This window comes from Bubalus kerabau, chromosome 10 (assembly GCF_029407905.1).
Source record: "Bubalus kerabau isolate K-KA32 ecotype Philippines breed swamp buffalo chromosome 10, PCC_UOA_SB_1v2, whole genome shotgun sequence".
NCBI lineage: Eukaryota > Metazoa > Chordata > Mammalia > Artiodactyla > Bovidae > Bubalus > Bubalus kerabau.
In genome coordinates this window covers 89,571,444-89,585,995 of record NC_073633.1, presented here as the reverse complement: position 1 = coordinate 89,585,995, position 14,552 = coordinate 89,571,444, and the positions used below count along the sequence as shown (strand labels likewise).

Below are 14,552 nucleotides of genomic sequence, written 5' to 3'. Positions count from 1 at the left end.
TAGAAAAATATATACTTAGAGCAGCTTGTAATATGCACCAAAAATATCTGGAAGGATAAAGAAGAAACTAATAACCCTGTTTTGCTTTTGCATTTCAGTAAGGGGATAGTAATAAATTATATAGGAAGGTAAGAAAAGTTTTTCACTGTATACCTTTTTGATTGGTATAAATGTATTACCTATTATTTAAATAAAGATTTTTAATTTCCCAGATGAGTTTGATACTCAGCCAGAAATGAAAACTCCCACCATAGGAAAATGAGACATCACATTTCTAGAACGCTAACGGGCAGCGTTTCTACCAATACTCACACACACATTTTCTAAAGATAATATTGCAATGACATAAGGACACGTTAAAAAGAACCACCATCATTGGTGGCAATGTAAACTGGCGCAGCCCTATGGAAAATAGTATGTTGTTGTGGTTTAGTTGCTAAGTTGTGTCCAACTCTTTGTGACTCCATGCACTGTAGACCACCAGGTTCCTCTGTCCATGGGATTTCCCAGACAAGAATACCGGAATGGGTTGCTATTTCCTTCTCCAGGGGGATCTTCCAGACCCAGGGATCAAACCTAGGTCTACTGTACTGCAGGCAGACTCCTGCCTTGCAGGCAGAATCTTTACCGACTGAGTCACCAGGGAAGCCCCGGAAAATAGTATGGAGGTTCCTAAAAACTAAAAGTAGAGCTACCATATGATCCCACAATCCCACTTCTGGGCATATACAGAGAAAACTCTAATTCAAAATATACATGCACCCCAATGTTCATAACAGCACTATATACAAGAGCCAAGACTCATGAAAGCAACCTGAATGTACATTGACAGATGAATGAATGAAGATGTGGTATATACTGATGTTTACAATGGAATATTACTTAGCTATAAAAAGAATGAAATAATGCCATTTGCAGCAACATGGATGGACCCAGAGATTATCATATTAAGTGAAGTAAATCAGAGAAACACAAACATCAAGTGATACCATATACATGTGGAATCTAAAAAAATGATACAAATGAACTTATTTACCAGACAGACTCACAGACAGAAAACAAACTTAAAGGGCAAGCAGGGAGGAAAAATTAAAGAGTTTGAGATCAGCAAATATAAACTACTATATATAAAACAGATAAACAACAAGGATTTACTGTATAGCACAGGAAACTATATTCAGTATCTTAAGTATAATGAAAAAGAATCTTAAAAAAGTATGTGTGTGCCTGTACATACATATAAAACTGAACACACACATAAAAAAACCAAGAAACTGAATCACTGTCTTGTATACCAGAAACTAACACAACACTGTTATCAACTGCAGAAGCAACAGTACCACAAACTCACCTGGAGGCACGGGTGGTGGAAAGCCAGGGAACTGTGGGGGTGGGATCCCTGGTGGGAGTGCTGGGATTCCCATCGGAGGGCGATTCAAATGAGGGGGGAAAGACATTCTTACTGCAGCGGTCTAAAGAAAGAAATCATGGCAAATCACGTTATTTGAAAAATTTACAATTTGATATGCCTGGTTTCTTGGCCTTCATTTTTAGAGTATCTGCAAAATTCTGAAGTTTCTTACCCAAAGAAGTTGGCAAAGACCCTCTTTTCTCTGTTTGTCCATTGAGAATTTTTTAAACTTAGATCTTTTCTAAAATAAGTTCCCAAAATGTACACGATCTAAGTTCAGGATAGACTCCTACAATCATATGGGAATACATATAAAGGAAGAAAAAAATTTTGAGGTTCAGTTAATATCCAAAAATTAAGTACCAAACATCAATGAATCTTTTTAAACCAAACTCAGAATTCAGGAAAATATCTAACAGTTTTTAAGTGTTCTGAAGCATTCATTTTTTTATGCATCCTGAAAACTAAATTAACAAAGTCACACAGTATTTGTTGATTCAGTGTTGGCCAGTTCTTGAAGAACAGATCAATGTCTCAGTGACATTCTACAAACCTGGGGAGGTGGGGGGGAACCTCCAGGTATCAGGTCCCATTGTAATCATTCAAATATAAAGAAAATATCCAACTTATTACAATGAAAAAAAAGTGATAATTTTTCTTAAACTTTAAAGCAAACCTCTTTACCATTCCTGAACGATATTCAATGAATGGATGAAATTCAAGAATAAGATGCTGGTATTTGATTTTTAAAAATACAAGAACACAATGAACTGTTTCATTTCGTTTATGACACTAGTATCACTTAAAAGAAACTTTTGTCTTTTCCCTAATGAATAGAAATACTTAAGACTTTCCCTACCCTCAAATTTTATATTGTCAATATTTTTGTCAACGTACTCAAGTATCCAAAACTACTGGGAAAAGTTTAGAAAAATGATGTTAGAATATCCTAGCAAGATTTCATGCACCAAAATAAGTGGATTGATCTGATATAAATGATGCAGCTAAAAGTAGCAACTTGATTAACAGGAGATTTTCTGCTGCATCCTTGGAAAAACTCCCCTACCTATTCTCCGTAACAAGGGATCCAGAGTTGTCTAAAGCTTTTAAAAAATGTTTTTCTCTACTATTTTCTTTCCTGGGTTTTATATATTGTTTTATTCATACTTCAGAAGAAAGAGGATAAAAAGTGCATGTCTTCCACTTCCTTGCCTCTAATCCCAAGTTTGGTATAAATCATTGTATTCTTCTAAAATACCTTTCTCTACACAAACTAATATATAATCATTTATGTTTTTGTGCAAGCCATGTAATCATAGTATATTGTTATGTACATTTCTCCCTCATTAACATCTCTTCATGTCATCAACTTCTACTCCATCCTTTATAATGCAGTAAACTATTACTATATAGATACAACTATCTACCAACATGGATGGTTATCTCCGTATTTTACCTCTTACAAATAATATTAAATGTTCTTGGACATAATGGACATGTAACTCTAAGCACCTGTGCCAAGTAATTCAATAATACAGATCAGTACTATTATATATCTACACTTTACCTCCAAATCCTCCTCCAAACCTACTGTACAAATTAATATTCCCACCAAGAGTATCTAGGTATGCCCCTTCCTTATATCTGCACCATCATTCCAATCTGATAGGTAAAAAAAAAATATTCATTTCTCCTTGAATTTCCCTACTCATTAATGAGATTGAGTATCTTTTCACTCCTTTATCAGACATTTCTTTAAAAAGCATGCCCTTCATCTTCATAGCTATTCTTCCTCAGAGTGTTTTCCCTTAAGATACTGAAATATTCTATAAAATCTAAACTTCAATTTCAAAAACACAGCACACTTAAAATATTCAGAAAGCTTTATAGGTAAAATAAATATCTAGAATAATGCCATATACCAGCAAGTAAGCTATTGGAAATGCCTTAAAATAGTAGGTATGAATGCAACTAATTTAAGACTGCAAATGTGCTGAATATTTAAATGACTTTTAAAAATACTTTTTTGCCCAATACAAAAACAAATATTCTATATGGAAGGGGACAGGAGTGTGTATCCTTTTAAAACATTGAGTGCTACTGTCCTACTTACAGAAGCTCTTATATTATCATTATAATGCTCTATCTCAGCACTTAGAAGAACAGTTGGTATTAATACCTGTTCAATGAATGAATCAGTAAACAAATAAACTCTAAGAAACTCTTTAAATAAATTTATTAAGTTACCATATGTGGGTACAATTCGAGCAGTAACAAGCACCTAGCCTCAGAATGGTTACAAAGATTGAACCATGAATTCATCTTTAGAATCACTTTTCCCCCAAGTATTAAACGCAAGTACTACTTAAAAAAAAAAACCCTCTATGTTCTTGGTGTTTAAACTATTTTTCAGTTTTCAAATGTCTTTTCATTCTGTTAAGAATTAACCAGATTATGTTTTAGTTTATGCAATATACCCATTTCATTCACTCCAATTTTTCTACAGAATATTTCCCTTTTATTTGGAACTGTTTAAAACTTGCTTATTCAGAGGCTGAACTTCAAAGATGAAGGCAATCTTAATAAGATAATGGCCCCTCCTACGGAAATTCAGAAAACAAACATTTCTGGTGATCTCTGATAATTATTAATGTTCACTTTAAACATCCTAAAAGGAGAGTATCAACCACATATTTCAACATCGAGTTTGGTATGTTTTGATGTATATGGAATGACTGAGAATAAACTTTTAGAATAAGCAAAGTTTATCTACCTGTAGTTGATAAACTGTAATACTCTTACAATACATTATAAAGATATTCAAAGTTGGTTTGTACTTTGTTGAATGAAATAGGGAAGAGAGCTAAAGAATGCTTTATTTTAGACAAGGTGGTCAGGCTTCACCAAGAAGGCAACATTTAAAAAGACTTGCAAGAGAATGAGGCAGAAAGCCCTATATTGGGGGCAACAGCCTTTCAAGCAAAGGAAACTGCAAATACAAAGAACCTGAGGCGTGTTTGCACGAGGAGTAAGAAGGCCAACAGCTGAAGCACAGTACTGGCTTAAACTGGAGATGGGAAGGGGGTTCAAAGAATATAATGCTTTGTAAACCGCTGTAAAAATACTGGTTTTATTCCGAAAGGTTTCTGACTTGACTTTTATTTTAACAGTGTCACTGGCCCCTATGTTAAGACTGGAGGAGAACAAGGGTAGAAAAGTGAGAGACTACTGAAACCCAGGCAAGAGAGGTGGCCTAGAACAGGTGGTGGCAGTGAAGTGACACATTACTGGTTTCTAGATATATTCTGAATGTGGTCAATTGCCAAGGGATTGTGTGTGGGGTTTAACAGAGATGAGCTTATTTTATCAGCATTGAAATGACTTACTTAAGAAATACTTTAAATTTAAAGCATTTAAAGAATACTTGAAAAGCAGTGCTTCACTTTTGGAAGGTTCAAAACATTTTTATCCACCAAGGATGAAACTTTATGGCCCAAAATAACAAAAACAAGAACCTATGTTTGAAGTGTTTCCTATCTCTATTGTGGCAGTGGTCAGACAGGTTTATGTATTCATCAAAATTGACTGAAATTAAAATGGATGCATTTTAATGTATGTAAATTTTATCTCAATAAATTTGGTCCTCCCCCAAAACAAAATAAACTTCTAAAGAAGCTTTATCTATGCACTCTGCTTTTCTTTTTCACCTTTAACCACTTTTTCTGCACTCTTAAGAATACCATTACTGCTTATATGCATTCATCCATTACAAATTCATCCTGACAGAAACAAAGTATTTCACCTGGGATATAGACTTACAGGCTAACCTCATCAGGACAACTTTCTAAAACCAACAGTTCCTCCTCAGCAAACATTCATATACAACTTATTCATTTATTCCATAGAACATCTAGCTCCAATTATGTGCCAGATTCTTTTCTAGCATTATTTTTATTAGTTCTAATTGAGAAAATTTTAAGATACATGTAGTTACACAACCAACCCAGGGGCTAAACATTAGATATGAATGATTATTAGTGTAGCATGCACTGTCTCCTGCTGTGCGTACAGCCTGCAAGGTACAATGGATGACGTAACCGTCCCAGCCTACGCAAGGCAAGCCTAACACAACAGAGATCAGTGACAGTCTAGAGCTACGGTGGGAGTAGGAAGTGACTTGTAAACAAAAAAGAGAGCGCCTTTGGGATAATGGTTGCACATCTCTGCACATATACTAAAAATCACTGAATCATACATTACAATGAGTGTTTTATATGTCAATTATACTTTAATAAACTGTTTAAAAAAAATTATCAATACCAATTCCTGACTCCTTCAGGCAAAACCAAATTAAGACCTGTAGACTACATTGTATCAATACTAATCTCCTGATTTTGTTGTTAGAGAATGTAATTGTCTTTAGGAAATACACACTTAAGTATGGGGGGGGGGTGGTTAAGAGGGACCACATCTGCAACTTACTAGCAAAGATTTCAGAAGAAAACTATGAAGACAAAAAGGAGAGGAAGATAAAGCAAACAGGTAAAATGTTAACATTTGGGGAATCTGGGTGAAAGATATTTGAGAATCCTTTGTACCATTCTTAAAACATTTTTTTAAGTTTGAAATTATGTCAAAATAAAAAGTTAAAAAGCGATAGCAGTAATTCTCAGTGAAAATATGTTTTCATTTCCTGGAGTTTCAAAATTCAAAAAAAAGTTAGGAAAAATTATATTAAAAAAACTGAGGAATCAAAATCCTCTTATGAACATCAGTAGCAGTATCAGAAAGAACTATCAAGAAATTAAAAAGATAAACAGCATGCTTTTATACAATATTAAGAGTCAACGATTACTATCATTTCTACAGAACAGTCAATATAATTTTTCTCTAAATTATACGTAAATGAAGAAAGTATATGAAATACAGCTAACTTGGGGGTAGCCAAAAAGGAAATAATTCATCTTCTGGGGTTACCAATGTCATGAAAACATTAACTAATTTTAATCTACTTTTGTTTACAAAAGCTTTCAACACAGGTCATCTCATTTAGCCTCCCAAATTACCTAGTGTAAAATATATTTTTCTTTTACTGAGGAAGAAGCTAACTTATCCAAAAGAATACAATTTGCGGATAACGACTCCAAGGTCCCCACTATCCTAAATTGCCAATCCAAAGGCTGTTTTTGCTTATCACAATGCCTCTTTCTAATAATAACATACTAATGATTAACTCTGACTTTATACAACTCTATCCAGGGTACACTGGAAGAAATGTTAAGTCAGGGATAGGCTCCTGTACTTCAGTGAAAATTCTTAAACAACAAACACTATCAGTTAATATGCACTAAACACTTAATATGTTACCTGGTTATTGCACTAAGGATTTTACATACGTTTCTCTCAATTAATTCCCAACTCCAATAACCTATGAGGTGGATATCATCAATCATCTTCACTTTACAGGTGAAGAAAACCAAGGCTTCAAGAAAAATTAAATGAGTTAAAACAGCATAGTATCTCCACTTGAATCGTGAGGAACTATTACTGACCAACCGTTGGCCTTTCCACCCTCTGAACATTTTGGAAATTACCTTTTAGAAAGTAAAGCTCTCAAAACAATATAAAAATTGCTTATACACTACTGCCAAATACCCAATTCACAGTACTTCACAACTAGAGCAGTCTGGTGCAAGAGAAGCCCAATTTCCTCCCTCCTTCTGGTCCGCTCCACTCTGCCCAGTTATCAAAATGGCTTTTCCGTGGCAATATAAAAACCATATTACGTAACTTCAAAATAATCTTCATACTTCTAGAACTTGTTCTAAAAACGTGTTGTAAAAGCAGTAATGAAGACCACAGACGGATGAGAACGAAGTAACATATTCTAACGTGGAGGTTGGACCTCTCCTAGAATCAATGGAGACACAGTTTACTGTAACCTCCAGGGGAGCAAAGGGGCAGGGCTACAACACTCATCACAATCTTAAGACAGGCAAACCAACCAGGAGGGTGCTAGAAAAGTTGGGCAGCAGCTAAATTTAAGTCGGGGGAGGGGGGAGTGGGGGGGATGGGGGCAGAGAGGGCAGTTCATTCGGTGGCGGGCTTTAGATGACCAGAGAGGAAGGGAAAGAAGTCAGACGGTGGCCAGCCCCGCTACCCCACCCCCGCTAAAAAGGGTGGGTCCTGGCCAGCTTCTAGGCAGAGTCTGGAGCAATTGTACCCTCGGCCCAGAATATCTACCGGAGGGCTTCCGCAGGCTCAGGCTTGAAAGGGATCTCAGGAAAGGACTCCCCAGGGGGGCGACCGCTAGTTTTCTGGCAAACGCGGAGTCCAGAATGGGCCGAGGCCACTCTGTGGCGAGCCGGGGAAAGGAAAGGAAAAGTGGGAGACAATGCAAGGAGGAAGGCTCTACCGGGAGGTTTGGCCTGCACCGGCTGCCGCTAGGCCCACAGATTTTCCAGGCCTTAGAGAAGTGGAGAAACCCAAGCCTCGTGCCCGTACCCTCCCCCACCCCAACTCCCCGCCCCCGTCCCCTTATTCCCATCCCACCCCGGCCCTCTCGCAGCCTCCCAGGCTTTCCCTCCGCCCCCAGCCGAACTACCCAGTCTCCCGGTTTCCACACGCGTTCTGAGGCGTGAACTCACCCGCCGCTGAGGAAACGGTACTGTTTTCGCGGTCTTCCGGGCTCCAGGTTACAAGTGGGCTCCACCGGTTCGAGGTTCCTGCGCGCCGCTATCCGGGAGACTGATTCCAAAGCGCCTACTCACACAGGCCGCAAAACACCGCCGCGCTGCGCGGGGAGCTTCTTCTGGAGGTCTTCCTAGTGCCCGGCGTGCATTGCGGCCAGGGGCGTGGGGATGAGGATCATAGAGAAGAGCGCGTATAGATAGTCTTCACTCTTGGCTCTGAATCACCACGCAGCGGCGAGTCACCATAGAGATGGAGCGCCTAGTGAGGGCTAGAAAGTCTTGAGCCGTCATTTACGACCCACCCTGCCATTTTTGATTGGAGCTGATTGAGTCTTATGATTACGCGACGCCATCTTGAGGTCAAGGTTCCTGCTGGACTCGGTGTGAGGACTGTAAAGAGGGCTTCCCGCTTTCGGTAGTTTGTGTTTTTGGGGTCAGAGCCTTTGTGCCTCACTGAAGTTCGATGGGCTGATAACTGGGTCTCACCCAGCTCCTCAGTAGAAATCCCAAGTGCTAATCCTAGAAAACTCCTGTTGATACCAAGAGATAAGTGGATAAGGCTGTGGTTTTGAAAAAGTGCGCACATACACAAACAGGAAAGCTTACACGCGCTGGTAGGGCCAAAGAGGCGGCTAAAACATGTTTGAAATTCTTTAAAACGGCCTGTAATAGTATTTAACCTATAGAATTTCAGTGATTAGATTATTTAAATCACAAGTGATTAGGTTATTCAATTTATGGATTGTATGGTCAGTATCTAGTACAGGCCTGTGTTTCCCAACTGCTTGCATCTTAGAAGAGTTTTTTATTTAGTATAAAGTTACTGTCTCTGAGTGCCTGGTGCTGGGAGTATGGTAAATAGAAATGGAACTATTATCCTTGTTCAGAAGAGCTGCAAACAACGCAGAATAGAGGACAACCTGAACTGACCACTGCCTATAAAATTGAACACCCCACTCTAGTACTCTTGCCTGGAAAATCCCATGGACGGACGAGCCTGGTAGGCTGCAGTCCATGGGGTCGTTAAGAGTCGGACACGACTGAGCGACTTCACTTTGACTTCACTTTCATGCATTGGAGGAGGAAATGGCAACCCACTCCAGTGTTCTTGCCTGGAGAATCCCAGGGACAGGGAGCCTGGTGGGCTGCCATCTATGGGGTCGCACAGAGTCGGACACGACTGAAGCTACTTAACAGCAGCAGCAGCATATACTCCTTATCCGGTTTTGCTATTTACTTTTACTGTATAACACTTTTTCCTTCTTTATTTTATGGTTTGTTTGCCCATACCCCACTAGATGTAAACTTAAGGAGTGCGAGTATTGTCTGTTTTGTTCACTGCTGTGTATCCCAAGTGCCTAGGATGATGCCTCATAAATAGCAAAGGCTCAATAAATATATGTTGAATGAAAGAAATGGTTATATGTGGATACCGACAGTGCATAAAAAGCAGTAGGAAACTAATGTAGAATGCTATAACCAGTACCACCATCTGTAAAATTTACATCCATCTGTTATTTTCTGCTTGCAAAGTTTGTTACCATTAAGAAAGTCTAATAAAACCTACTCTCCCAGAGCTATTGCATGGATTAAATAGCTAATACATGTGAAAATACTTTGTTCAGTAAAGTGCTGGTCAAATGCTAGTTATATTTTCAAATAAAAAGTTTGTGCTTTTTTTTTTTTTTTTAATAACAATCGCAAGCATAAACAGAAATCCTCTCAGGTTATCCCTATATATAATTAGAAACAATGTACACAAATTCATGTATTGCTTGTATGATAAAACCTTAGAGAAGTCTCAAGCAACAATTTGCTTTCCTATAGTAAGCGTATTGTTTATGTTGACCTGGCCTCTTCCCCAGCTTTTAGTAAAGGCACTCCAAATTTCTTAAAAGAAACCATCCTTCCACTACTCCAGATCTTTGTAGTTTGGATAGAAAGTCCCAACCCTAGCAAAAACCCTTAGGACATAGGGAGGGACTTATGACCCAATCAGAGCTGGTAATATAGCCCTTACATTGTATCAGGCACTATTTTAGGCATCCTGCAAATATCAGCAACTTTAAATCTCTTAGCAACCCAGACAGTAGAAACTATTGTGATTGTTGTTCAGTTGCTAAGTTGTGTCTGACTCTTTGGGACCCCCATGGACTACAGCATGTTAGGCTTCCTTGTCCTTCCAACTCATGTCCATTGCTCAAACTCATGTCCATTGAGTCGGTGATGCCATCCAGCCATCTCATCCTCTGTCGTCCTCTTCTCCTCTTGTCCTCAATCTTTCCCAGCATCAGGATCTTTTACAGTGAGTTGGCTCTTTGCATCAGGTGGCCAAAGAATTAGAGCTTCAGCTTCAGCATCATTCCTTCCAATGAATATTCAGGGTTGATTTCCTTTAGCATTGACTGGTTTGATCCCCTTTCTGTCCAAAGGACCCCCAGGAGTCTTCTCCAACACCACAGTTCAAAACCACCAGTTCTTCAGGACTCAGCCTTCTTTATGGTCCAACTCTCACATCCATACATGACTACTGGAAGAACCATAGTTTTGATTAGATGGACCTTTGTCAGCAAAGTAATGTCTCTTCTTTTTAATATGCTGTCTAGGTTTGTGATGGCTTTTCTTCCAAGGATCAAACGTCTTTTAATTTCGTGGCTGCAGTCACTGTCCGCAGTGATTTTGGAGCCCAAGAAAATAAAATTTGTCACTGTTTCCACTTTTTATTTATCTATTTGCTGTGAAGTGATGGGACCGGAACTATTGTGATACAGATGAAAAAAAGCTAAGGCTTGAAGAGGTTAAATAAGATTATAGGAATAGTAGATAATTGATGAAGCCAACCTAGTTACTGAGTCCATGCTTTCAACCTTTACACTATGTGCTTTATCAAGAAAAATGCTTAAAGGGGGAGGGCAGGAGAACTCTTCCTTTTTTCACTTAACTCTGGGAGGATTTAAACTTAGAGCTAGTGGAGAGAAAACGAAACCAACACAGAAGAAAGCAGGGCTAAGCTGACAATATCATTTGAAATTATGGATTCAGCCGTTCTTTAGGCCAGTTATGCTTCTAGGGCTTCCTTGGTGGCACAGTGGATAAGAATACATCTGCCAATGCAGGGGACACAGGTTTGAGCCCTACATGGGGAAGATCCCCTGAAGAAGGAAATGGCAACCCATCCCAGTGTTCTTGCCCAGAAAATCCCTTGGACAGAAGAGCCTGGTGGTATGTTGTCCGTGGGGTTGCAAAAGAACCAGGTACAACTTGGCGTCTAAACAGCAACACAACAGCATGCTTCTAGGCTTCTCGGTTTGTAAGCCAATAAATTCCTTTTCCTAAATCAGTTTGAATTGAATGTCCCATCCTTTCAACAGAAAGAGCCTTAAATAATGCACTCATATATCACTTGTAGGGCTTCCCAGGTGACACAGTGGGTGAAGAATCTGTCTGCAATGCAGGAGACACAGATTCAATTCTGGGTTGGGAAGATCCCCTGGAGGAGGGCATGGCAACCCACTCCAGTATTGCCTGGAGAATCCCATGGATAGAGGAGCCTGGTGGGCTACAGTCCATAGCATCACGAACAGGCGAACAGGCAGACACGACTGAAGTGACTGAGCACGCATGCGCATATCACTTGTCGTGGATGGGCCAAGCTATTCATATGTAATGACCCTCAACCCCAACCTGAGGGGCCCTTGCTGAGGAATGCAGCTGAAGATAATTAATTTGGATATTGCTAATTGTATTATGTGAGCTTCCCTGGTGGCTCAGATGGTAAAGCATCTGCCTGCAATACAGGAGACCCGGGTTCCATCCCTAAGTTGGGAAGATCTGGAGAAGGAAATGGCAACCCACTCCAGTATTATGTATTATGTGGACTTCCTAGGTGGCTCAGTGGCAAAGAATCTGCCTGCCAATGCAGGAGATGCAGGAAATCCAGGTTCAATCTCTGTGTTGAGAAGATCCCCTGGAGTAGAAAATGGCAACCCTCTCCAGCATTCCTGCCTGAAAAATTCCATGGACAGCGGAGCTTGGCAGGCTACAGTCCATGGGGTTGCAAAGAGTCAGACATGACTGAGCATGCACACAATTTCATTATGTACATTCTGGCCCCATTACCATATTTGAGCCAAATGGTCAGCAAAATATCAGGTGCCTTATGAAAAGAACATACTTTAGCTGAACCAAGCAGATCATCTCAGGAATTTAAACTCAAGATCAATGAATTGATAGCAAAAGAAAAATGCAGTGATAGGTGAGAGAGTAGGTGAATTATGTCAAAAACAGAAGGTCACTAGAATAGGTACATTTGTGCCTTGGATTGAGAGGAGGAAATTATTGGAACTCCTATCAAGGCATCTGAGTTGTCATCAGAGCTGCTGGAACTAAGGTGGTGTCCTGGCGAAGCTCCTGTCTCCCAAAGGCTTAGCCATACAGCTTCCTGTATGATTGTCATCTATTTCTCACATAGTTTCCATGTTAGACACTGAGTTCCTTCAAGGAAGGGACCATGTGTTTATTTACCTTTAAATGGCTAAGCTATCTATATCAATATTTAAAAATCACAGCATGTCTTTAAAAATAGGAAAATAGTTTTAAACAGCCAGGTATCAAGCAGTTTGTCTCTACATCTCTGCCTGGAGCTCCAATTTAGGCTACTTTGTCATCAATATTTAGACTTCATGTGAATTCAAACTGCTGTCAATTGGCATTATTAAAATATTTATATAATTATAGAAGATAGGCATATTGTGTTAGGTCATCTAAAATTAATTATCAAAAAAGCATTGGGTAAAAGAAGGAATAGGTATAAAAAAGGGGCAGTTTTCCATACGAAATGGTAATCTGGTGGCTCAGTTCAATTCAGTTCAGTCAGTCGTGTCTGACTCTCTGCGACCCCATGAATTGCAGCATGCCAGGCCTCCCAAAGGCTGGCTCAGTTGGCAAAAATATCTGCCTGCAATGCTTGGAGACTTGGATTCAATCCCTAGGTCAGGAAGATCCCCTGGAGAAGGGACTGGCAACCCACTCCAGTATTCTTGCCTGGAGAATCCTATGGATAGATGAGCCTGGCGGGCTACAGTCCATGGGGTCTCAAAGAGTCAGACACAACTGAGCAACTAACACACACCATATGAAATGATGAATTAGACTATTCTTTGGGCTATAAAGAAGAGATAGTCATGAGACTTCCCTGGTGGTCCAGTGGTTAAGAATCTGCCTTGCAATGCCAAAGACATGAGTTCTGTCCCTGTTCAGGGAACTAAGATCTCACATACTGCAGAGCAGCTAAGCCTGTGTACTGCAACTACTGAGCATGTGCACCAGAACTAGAGAGTCCCTGCACATCGATGAAAGACCCCACATGACTCAAACAGGACCCAATGCAGCCAAATAATTTTTAAAAAAAGAGAGATAAGTAGCTTTGAAAACTGGAGGATCTGTTAAAGTGTAACGATAGAAATATGCAAAGTATTAGTACCAGCACTTTGGTTAGCCTGAGAATCTGGTGAAGTCAGGGAAGTCTTCCAGGAGGAAGTATTATCCTGAGCTATGTTTAATTTAACTAGGACTATAGAAGGAAGACAGTTGATGAATAAGATATAAAAACTGCTTCCTTTTATTAGTAATCATAGAAAAGCTATTACCATAGTGAGGTATCATTTTAAAGTCATTTCCTGGTGGGCTGCCGTCTATGGGGTCGCACAGAGTCGGACACGGCTAAAGCGATGCAGCAGCAGCAGCATTTGTAAAAAATAAGGAGTCTAATAATACAAGAATGTAGAAAAACAGGAACACTTAGGGATGGCTGATGAAAGTGTACATTGGCACAACTATTTTGGCATAACCTAGAAAAATAAAGCATGTGCTTCGCCTAAGAATCAGTAGTTCAGTTTCTAATTTCATAAAGAAACTTGTGTATATACAGCAGTACACATGTTCAAGAATGTCCATGTCACCATTGTTCATAAGGGAAAAAACAATGGAAAGTGTTCACATGGTTGACAGGAGAATAAATATACATATTTTCAAAATTTACATAATGAGAATTGTATAAAGATAGAATGAATAAACTACAGTTACATACACGAAATGTTAAGTCGAAGAAGTCATAGAACAGTATGTTGTACCATACCATTAATATAAAGATTAAAAAATTATATAAGCAACTATTGTTTAAGAAACACATATATGTGGTAAACTATACTTTAAGAAAATTAATTAAAAATTCAAGGTAAGGGCTCCCCTGGTGGCTCAGGGGTAAAGAATCTGTCTGCCAATGCAGGAGACACGGGTCCTGTCCCTGATCTGCAGAGATTCCACATGCGTCAGAGCAACTAAGCGCTCGTGCCACAACTATTAAACCTGTGCTCCTGAGCCTGGAACCGCAACTACTGAGACTGTGTGCTGCAAATGGTGAGGCCCACGTGCCCTAGAATCCGTGCTCC

The 14,552-nt window shown here is 39.4% G+C and overlaps 1 protein-coding gene across 1 annotated transcript in view; it reads right to left on the bottom strand.

Moving 5' to 3' along the window:
* The window catches only part of RBM25 (RNA binding motif protein 25), a 46,585-nt gene extending 38,230 nt beyond the window's left edge, over positions 1 to 8,355 (bottom strand). Inside the window, exons 1-2 of the mRNA XM_055538570.1 lie at positions 8,059 to 8,355; positions 1,352 to 1,472 (exon numbers count right to left, since the gene is read on the bottom strand). Of these exons, the coding sequence (XP_055394545.1) occupies positions 1,352 to 1,457 (106 nt within the window). The 5' untranslated portion in view covers positions 1,458 to 1,472; positions 8,059 to 8,355. The remainder of the gene's footprint in view (positions 1 to 1,351; positions 1,473 to 8,058) is intronic.
* Between the last annotated feature and the right edge of the window lie 6,197 nt (positions 8,356 to 14,552).